Consider the following 9,256-nt stretch of genomic DNA (forward strand, 5'->3'; position numbering starts at 1 on the left):
GCATGGTGAGTGCACACTGCACAGAAAGGTAGCTTGGCTGGGAGTAGCTAGAGTAAGACTGCACTCAGCCCTATAGGTTGCTATGAAATTATATACATTTAGAGAAATTCCCAAATTTACCATTTTTAATATTATTATGCCTGAAAAAAAACGAACATATTTTCAGACAGTTTATTACATTGGAGTGAGATCAGAATAAATCACTGAGTTTGGCAAATAATTATATTAATCGAAGTATTATTTGTGTGGTCTATGTTTAACACTTTGTGTGCCAGAACCCCATGAAGCAGGAAAAAAATTACAGCGTAGATTAATTTAACCAAAAACATGCTTAGAATTACCCTCCCCCGTTTTTTTTTCTTATATTAGATTTTTTTTGTAACTCTTATGTTTATATTGCTCCGCGTATTATTACGGCGCGAGTCATTGGCTGGCCGCAGGGATAATACGCGTTGTTCGTTCCCGTTCAGGAGGTTCGGAAATGGCGGTGAGATGCAAGACTCAGACGCTGCAGGTTATAGACACGGAGTACAGCGCCGACGCCGCGGAGTGGTGTCCCCTCGACGGCTGGAGTAATATCCTGGCATGTGGAACGTACCAGCTGAAAAAGCCAGACGGTGGGGTGCGTAGATGTCCTGCCGCTGCCGTCATGGCTTCATGAGGCAAGCCTTGTGGTCTGGCTCTGCTGTCTAACACGCTGTCTCTCCTTACAGTCCGGCGAGCGGGAGAGCGACAGTCCGCACACGCGGCTTGGACGCCTGTATCTGTATCGCTTCTCTCCAAACCAGCTGTTCTCTCCGGTGACTGAACTACAGAGGATGGAAACGGCTGCCATACTGGACATGAAATGGTAACGAGGGCCAGAATTCTGCTGCATTCAGAACTTTTACGGTTAATTTGGCGCACGGTCGCTATAAATAAAGTTCATTCGGGAGGGTTCTTCTTCATTTGATCCGCACTTACCGGTTGCCTCACGGTTAACGAATCAGACAGTTTGCTTCTTACTAACGAGCCGTGCGCCTGAGAGGCGCGTAAAGATCTCGCAGGAACTTCCAGGAGTTCAGTGATGATGTCACCCGGTGTGTTTTACCCATTTTAGGTGCCACTTGCCGGTAGCAGACTGTCCCACGCTGGGTGTTGCCGATGCAAAGAGCTCCTTGGGATTGTACCGGCTCAGAAGCGGTAAGGTAAGTGCCCATCATGCGCCGTAGCGCCGGTTTACCGTATGGCTCGTTATTCCATCATGCGCGACGGATCCACAGAAGGATCTTTAATTCCTATTGGATCTTAGCCTGTAATCGCTGTGTCCTTCGCGCCTCTGACTTCACGCTCTGTTGTTTCAGTAGGAGAGCTGCAGGGTGGAACCTGTCTGTAGCCTTGGCCTTGGAGATGAGTGTCTGGCTCTGTCTCTTGACTGGTCCTCTGGGAGAAAAGAGAGGTGAGACCACAGTGTTCTCTCTTTCGGACGTGAGCGCTGTGCAGGGATTGTGAGACATTGACTGCTCGACCTTTTGTCTCCGTCTTACGCAGCGGGTGCCCTCTCAAGATAGTCTGTAGTGACTCCAAGGGTAGGTTGAGCCTTCTGCTGGTGGAGGAATCAGCACCATCCCTGGACATCTCGTGTCAGTGGGAAGCTCATGAGTATGAGGCGTGGATAGCTGCCTTCAACTACTGGAGCCCTGATGTGGTTTACTCAGGTGAGTGCTGCTATTTTCTAAGAAGGGAGTAAAGTGCTTTTCTCCCGTGAGTCTTCACTTGACCAGCCAAGCTCCACCATCCTGACTATAATTCTCCAATGCGCGGTCGAGTACCATGGGAGTTTTGGTCCCAACAGTTGGAGAGGACCTCTGGCGCAGCAGCCCTTGCGAGGCCGTTCTTGTTCTCCTGGCTGCACATTTCATGATCCCTCTTCTCATTGATTTGGGGTCTAGGTGGAGATGACTGTTTGCTGAAGGGCTGGGACACCAGAACTCAACCGGACAGCCCCATATTTACCAGCAGAAGGTAAGTGTCACCATTTTACTCTCTATGGAGATGATGGGGGGTCACCGCTTTCTCGTTGGTGATAAAGGCGGGGGTTACCCTTGTTTGAATCTGTTTTTAGAACGTATGATCTCCCCACCAGGCACTCAATGGGAGTCTGCAGCATCCAGAGTAACCCTCACAGGGAGAACGTGCTGGCAACAGGAAGGTGAGAAGTCGCGATCTTCCAGTCTGTGAGGCTGATGGGGGCAACAACCCCGGCTAGAAGCCTGAAATGAATATGGCGCAAAGAGAGAATCTGTAAGCTGAGTATGTATCGGGATATCCATGCCGTGCCACGCGCACTCACAGCCACCGCCAGTGAATGGGTCATTGTGTCCTCAAATTACCTTTATATTTAAATAGACAGGTAATCTGCCCACTTGCCCCTTCTGCCTATGCTCGTGTTTGTGATACTGACCCTTCGGGTTCTCAGAGCTTTGGTGTGACGCGGATACCCTTTAAAACGTAGTAATGGCTTAACTGTAGGGATGAGACCCGGGACCATCCCTTATGTCTTTGGACGTAACCATATCGTTTCCTCTGCACTGCCAGCTACGACGAGCACGTCCTCCTGTGGGATACGAGGCAAATGAAGAGACCGACGTCCGACACGCACGTCCGGGGTGGTGTGTGGAGGCTGAAGTGGCATCCTAGCCAGGGAAACCTCCTGCTTGCAGCCTGCATGCACAACGGCTTTCACATCCTGGACAGCGACCACCAACTGGGTAAAGAGGGGGCAAAATAATCCTAACTTCCACGTGGAGCGCTGACTGAATACCGGAAGTGTCTCTGGTACTGCACCGGACGGCTCACCCGCTTTCCAGCGTTCAAATGAGCCAACCTAAAGCCCATTAATTATTACAGCCTATATTACCTCTATACGGTCTAGAGCAGCGTTACCCGCAGCCTCTCGTGCAGGTTACATTATAAAGGCCCAGCCTCTAATTACTGTCTGCAGGTGAGGCTAGTGGGTGAACACCTAGGACCATACTGAGTCCTAAATACCTTCCTGATAGGAGTCTTCTCTTGGTGGGGTGCATGCTGGGTCCTAACCGCCTACCTTCTGCTAGTCAGCCTTTGCTAGTATCCCGCTAGCCTCACTGGTTGTTCTCATTGCTATTTCTTTTTTCCCCCCTGTGCTTTAGGGAGACTTGGGTACTATTTAGTTTTAATGCTGTTCCTTTCTTACGGTTGGATCTAATACTTGTTTCTTTTCTCCGCCGTTAGAAGAATGTGCCGTCCTGTCATCTTACGTTCTGCACAACTCCTTGGCTTACGGTGCTGACTGGTCCAGACTGTGTCCTCAAGCTTCCTTACTAGCTAACCAGGATCCAATGCCCCCCCAGCCCGGCGGACCATCCAGCCTGAGCAGCTCAGATAGTAAAGCCCACAAGATGGACGGTGCTATGCAGAACCTGAAGATTTTCTATGAGTCCCCGACAGCCAGCTTTGACGTGGTCATTGAGGATGACAACGGAGAGTACGTGCCCGACTCATGTCCGGAGAAGAAAGAGGCTCCGTCGGCTGCTCTGGAAGGCCAGCCTGACTCTGCCGTGGCCACTGCCTGCGAATATGGGACTCCAGAGAGCAGCCTGGTGGCTACCTGTTCATTTTATGACCACGTTCTCCATGTCTGGAGGTGGGAATCCCAGAGATCTGTGATAACAGAGTGACTCTCCACTCCAGCCTGACCAAATATTATTCAGAGACACTGCTACACTTCATGTAACGTATGTTAAGGAGCACACTGTGGCTTATCCAGGTCTTGGCCTGTTTTACCTGCATTTTAACGACGGAAAATTCGGGACTCTTTAATTCTGATATATCCTGACAGGCAGCTCACATGTTCTAAACCCAGTTTAAGGCAGCTACCATGGTTAACAAAATGCACAGATTAGAAATAACTAAATCAGGTTCCTTAAGCAATAATGGCAGTGATAGAGAAACGTCTATATGTATATTTTCCATATGTGCTATAGAAAGCCGTTTTAGCTATTACAGGCTCATTGTCTCCATCCGCCAAGCCACAAGATACCTGCCTGTCGGGTCTGGGTGCGCTTTAAGGCAGTCTTGATCTGCTGGGCCCTCATATTTATTCTATTGAATAAATCCCCTGTACGGTTCAGTTTAAGCAAGCTCCACCGGAGAGGGGCGGCATGGAGAGTAAGTACGTATTGATTTGAACCCTCTAGCTGTTACTCACGTCTGATGCCAAAGCAAAATTTTAGTTTGTTTTAGAGATAACTTTTACCGTCCGCTTTTAGCAAAACTAAAAAGATTTTTTTTCCAGTGTAATTGTTTTGGGGGATATTTTTAAAAGGAACTTTTTTTCCCCCCCTTATGGAAGCTGAAAAAAGTATCAATGTCTTGTATGGGGTCTGCTACTCTGACCAGCCTGGCTGGAGGGACTGCATCCTGAAACCTGAGCTTTATAAATGTACACTTATCATCAGAATATAAAAAAAATGCACAACAAATTGATTATTCTGACTTAAAAGCCACCTTTTTTTAATGGTTTAAGATTTTCTTTCTAGAGCACCATCAATGCATTGTATCTTCTGGCACCTAAACAGTTAATTCATCATGGCTGCCAGAACGTAGCTTTGATGCTAAACACCAGCTTGTACAGCAAGTCTTATAAATGAAATATCGTGTTTCACACCCTAGAAACGTTACCGTATCACAATACATCTATTTTATGAATAAAGACCACCGGAGTGTACAGTCCTTTACGGGTCATATTTATTTAGAAAAGGTTTGCTTTACAGGAGGGTTCTTCGCGGTTTCTGAAGGATAACGTACAATTCCCAATCGGAATGTTATTGGACGTAGTTTTTAGGATACAGCTGCACCAGCTTTTCCTTCTGAGATGGTTCAAACCCATATTTCTGCAGGTTCTCTGGATCGAAGTTCCCGTCTTTAATGTCTTTTTCTATCTGTCCGGCGACGGTTTCTGTAAAGAGTCTCTTGGCGGTCATCGGCTCCTCGCTGCCCGGCGGAGCTTTGTAAGATACGTACGGTTTCAGTTTAAAGCCGGTTAGATCGGGGACCACGAACTCCGGAATCATTTCTCTCACTTTGATAAATTTGCCGCTGGAGGTCAGGAACCCGGCCTTCTGGACGCCTCTCGCCTTGTTGTTGTACGATTTGGGTCCTCGTTTGCTCGTAGTAGCAGCCATTCTGTCGGCCCCACGCACCAGACCTCGCACAAGATTGCTTAGTACTCCCATCTTGGCAACCTGCGCAAGGAGGACTCTGGCAAAGTTAAAATGTATTAAATCAGGGAGGAGGACTTGGTGAAAAAATGAACGGTTCTGAACAATTGACATGTAATCATTTGTATAATGGAATAAAACATCTGCCACTATCCATTAGGATACGATTTACGTAGATGTTATGAAAGTCAATAAATACAGCGCACAGGGTTCCATCAGCATTCTGTTTTCTAGAAGTGTATCTCCCCTATGCTATTTAATAAGATAGGAGCCGAGGCTCAGTGGTAAAGCTGCCATCTATCCTGATTCCCAATGTCACATTCGGGGGTTTCTGAAGACAGTAACTGAATTACAAGATCCTTGGATTAGGAATGAAGCCCCTAAAGATAATAGTGCAGGAGTCCCTGGTCAGCACTGGCAATCACATGGTGTTAGGGGCAGGCGGCTGCCAGTACCCCAGCTTCAGTGGACTATAACTACCACCACGCTCAGCCTGACATTCAGGAGCTGCAGGGCCAGCATATCCAAAGGCTCATGCTAAACAGGACAGTGATAACTCCAAATTAACCCGTCACCCCCAGCAGAGAGATAGTTAAACATCTTGCCCCCCTCACCTTCACACTCCACGCTCTGTCGCAGGGAGAACACGTCACTTCCGCCTGTCAGCTGTCACCGCTCTGCCCTTACGCGAGCGTCTACTTCCGCGCGTGCCTGGCCTCGCTCTTGTAAATATCCAATCATATGAAAAGCAAAGCGCCAGGACGATGATTGGTTCACTGGCTTCACGTTTGTATAATAGCCCTGATTGGAGGTTCCTGTTCACCCCGCCCCTCTCGCGTGCAGCAGTTGTGACTGCAGAGCTCATCGTTGTAGCAGGAGGCAGCTTCACAGAAACCCAAAATGACACAGAGAGAAATGACATGCAGGAAATGTAATGGCCGACAGCTGGCGTTGGCACCAGCATTTGGGGTTATTATGTCATTTCATGCAATGCCCTATCCTACCCCCACTTCACATACACAGCCTCAGGGGCATTCTGCATCAGATTTTGTGTTGGACCTTTGAGAAAATGTTTGAGCAGAAGCTGCTGGCCGATCGGCCCCCGGTGGCCCCTGTCTGGTCGCTCGCTTCTCCTGCTGTAAAGACTCAAACCTTAATCAGTCGTTGGTCTCGTCTTAGATTCAGGAGCCGTACGCCTATCCCATGCATGTTTAATCCCCTTACTGTATTACCCTCTACCACTTCTGCTGGGAGGCTGTTCCACTGTTCCACTCGGCCGCCCAGTCTGCGTGTCTGACGCGTTTTGCGAGTAATGACTTTCCCAGACCGGGCTGAACATCCGCAGAGGCTCCTCGGTGCATGGAGGGGTAATCGTTCAAGTAAGGGGGGAAGAGCAGCCACCTGCGGGACATGCGCCTACCTCTGCGCCGTATCCGGGCTGCACTGATTGGTGGATTATCCAAAGGAAATGTTGACGTATTTGTTTGAATTAAATGCCCCCCGCCCATATCCCTGGCCTACTGCCCCTGTCCTGAGCCCTTATACCCCTGCCTCCTTGTACTTATATACTTGTTCTGTTGCCCCATCCAACTGCCCTGCTGACTCAAATATTACTGTCCTGTTACCCCATACCCCATACCCCTGATTACACTTATACCCCTGCCTTGTTGCCCCATACCCCTGATTACACTTATACCCCTGCCTTGTTGCCCCCTACCCCTGTCTACACTTATACCCCTGTCTACACTTATACCCCTGCCTTGTTGCCCCCTACCCCTGTCTGCACTTATATACTTGTTTTGTTGCCCCATGTCTCGGTCTCTATGGTGTTTCATGCCAAACCACTTCCTGCTCTTTCAGCTTTACAGTCCCCGCCTGTCTGCAAGCAATTCCGTGATTGGACAGGATTCTGACTCAAGTAACCAGTTAGAGATTAGCGATAGAAGCGATCACGTGACAGTGCCTGGACGGGGCGGAGTCATAGAGGGGGCAGCCGGGTGACTGGAAACGTCGCAAACGGGACGAGGCCGTAAGGGACAGTCAGTGAGTACCGAATAACCGAATGCCGAGTATGTGCACCGAGTGACCGAATACTGGGTGTGCGGTGTGTGTCAGGGAATGCCGTGTGCGCAGGTTGTTGTTGTTGTTGTTGTTGTTGTGTGTGTGTGGACTGCCTGTGTCAGTGTGTATGTTTGTGTACATGGTCTGTGTTTGCGGGGCCTGTGTCAATGTGTGTGTGTTTGTGTACACGGCCTGTGTCAGTGTATGTGTGTTTGTATACACGGCCTGTGTCAGTGTATGTGTGTTTGTGTACACGGCCTGTGTCAGTGTGTGTGTGTTTGTGTACACGGCCTGTGTCAGTGTGTGTGTGTTTGTGTACACGGCCTGTGTCAGTGTATGTGTGTTTGTGTACACGGCCTGTGTCAGTGTGTGTGTGTTTGTGTACACGGCCTGTGTCAGTGTATGTGTTTGTGGGGCCTGTGTCTGTGTGGGGGACGGCCTGTGTTATTTGTCACCATGAAGTGGGGTACAGTGACCATGTTGTCATCATAAGGTGTGTGGTCTGTGGGGACGTGCTCCGCGGGGGAGTGGACTGCCTGTGTTGGATTCAGGGGGGGTGGAGAATAAGGTCGGGGCACTGCCTGCACCGGTTTCCAGTGGAGGGGGGGGTGGAACTGCCTGCGGTGCTGTTTAGGAGTCAAATAGCCCGGACTGCTCATTCCCTCGCTAGGCACGGAATGGCTACAGCTATAAATATTAATGCTACCCGGTGGGAACCCCCGGTGGGAGCGGGAGATGCCCTTGATCGCTCTTGAAACCCGGCCAGCCCTGATATATAATTACAGAGCGTCGGGAGATTATTCGTTGGGCTCGAGCCTGTCCGACCCGGGTCTTCAAGAGGCGAGGCGTGTGACCCGGGTAACACGCCCTCTCCCCTTCGGTATTTTAAATGCGTTGGGGCTTTCAGAGGGCAAATCTGGCCCGTGGTCCTGCCCTGTCTGTCGGCTGGATCGTCCGCTTCCCCAAAAATTTGCGCTGGCGTTCCTCCTTCGTTGACCTTTTCATCCTGCGGGCTTTGGCCACACAAAGCCGCGTCTTCCGAGGGATCTGCGTGATAAATGGGCTTTCCGTTTATTGACACCCCATGAAAAAAACAATAATAAAAAACTTTATTAAAAAAGACAATGGATTTAGCATCTTCTGCAGCCGTTAGAGGGTCCTCCTGAGTCTCTCCGGTGTCTCTTTTGCGAAATGCGTGGGGGGATTCTGCAGAAGTCTGAAACTTTTTATGCTTTCTGGTTTGGGAGTTTTTGGGAAGACTCCGCGGCACGGTGGGGCTTTCAGACGGGTGAACGGGAATCGGCTTACGGTGAAAGGGACGATTGGGAGCGTGTGACGTGGCTCGGCACCGTAGGAGGAAACCACGGCCTCGACCCGCTGGTTACACGTATGACCTCGCCAGTAACGAAAAGCTTACATCTCATGGGTTTTTATTGCGTGACCCTGATAACCTTTTCTTGTTTACCCCTCGTCGTTGTGAGTGTGAGCGTGCGAGTTATTCATTCTCCACCTTGTCTTATTGCTCTTCTCTCTAACATTTCGTGGGCCCCCCCCCCCCCCGCTGACCTCTGCTCCTGAATAACAGCCGTTTCTGTCTCTCTGTCCCTAACGCTTGCCCTGTCCCTGCAACCTCTAGCTCTGGATTTAAAGCCACTTTGTGTGACCTGCAAGCTCTACTCATGCCGTCCCTCGGAGAGGTAGGTCGGCTCCTTCCTAACGTGGCGTCCTGCGGCTTACCCTCCTGAATTACCCGGCGTGTTTCGCTTGCTGCTTCCGAGGGGTGTGAAGGGTACAAAGAATGTGCTTCATGTTTTACAATATCGAGAACTCGTTGGACCTTCCAGGCAGCTATAGGGGGTATGAACAGGGGTATTAACCGTTTCGGGATTTGCTGCTAGGAGCCCAACTAGGGTTATATCCTTCCATCAAAGCGATACGGCACATCGATCCGAGCC

The 9,256-nt window shown here is 49.8% G+C and overlaps 2 protein-coding genes across 2 annotated transcripts; one reads left to right on the plus strand and one right to left on the minus strand.

Moving 5' to 3' along the window:
• Positions 1-481: 481 nt before the first annotated feature.
• On the plus strand, positions 482-3,698 carry LOC149273358 (diphthine methyltransferase-like). Its single transcript, XM_089506439.1, has 9 exons — positions 482-622; positions 714-850; positions 1,100-1,187; positions 1,347-1,438; positions 1,531-1,697; positions 1,932-2,004; positions 2,126-2,191; positions 2,578-2,750; positions 3,253-3,698. The coding sequence occupies exons 1-9, from the start codon at positions 482-484 to the stop codon at positions 3,696-3,698; spliced, it is 1,383 nt and encodes a 460-aa protein (XP_089362565.1).
• A 1,146-nt stretch (positions 3,699-4,844) lies between these two features.
• On the minus strand, positions 4,845-5,255 carry LOC149273359 (large ribosomal subunit protein mL41A-like). The gene has a single exon (XM_089506445.1). The coding sequence runs from the start codon at positions 5,253-5,255 to the stop codon at positions 4,845-4,847; it is 411 nt and encodes a 136-aa protein (XP_089362571.1).
• Between the last annotated feature and the right edge of the window lie 4,001 nt (positions 5,256-9,256).

The sequence above is a fragment of the Sceloporus occidentalis genome, unplaced genomic scaffold (assembly GCF_023333645.1).
Source record: "Sceloporus occidentalis isolate IW3139 unplaced genomic scaffold, rSceOcc1.0.p SCAF_384, whole genome shotgun sequence".
Lineage (NCBI taxonomy): Eukaryota > Metazoa > Chordata > Lepidosauria > Squamata > Phrynosomatidae > Sceloporus > Sceloporus occidentalis.

Excerpts from the sequence above, each read along its gene's own strand:
- LOC149273359 (XM_089506445.1), bottom strand. The coding sequence starts at position 5,255 with ATGGGAGTACTAAGCAATCTTGTGCGAGGTCTGGTGCGTGGGGCCGAC.
- LOC149273358 (XM_089506439.1), top strand. The coding sequence starts at position 482 with ATGGCGGTGAGATGCAAGACTCAGACGCTGCAGGTTATAGACACGGAG. Across the intron at positions 851-1,099 it reads GCCATACTGGACATGAAATG|GTGCCACTTGCCGGTAGCAG; the intron begins GTAACGAGGGCC and ends TACCCATTTTAG. Across the intron at positions 1,698-1,931 it reads CCCTGATGTGGTTTACTCAG|GTGGAGATGACTGTTTGCTG; the intron begins GTGAGTGCTGCT and ends TTTGGGGTCTAG.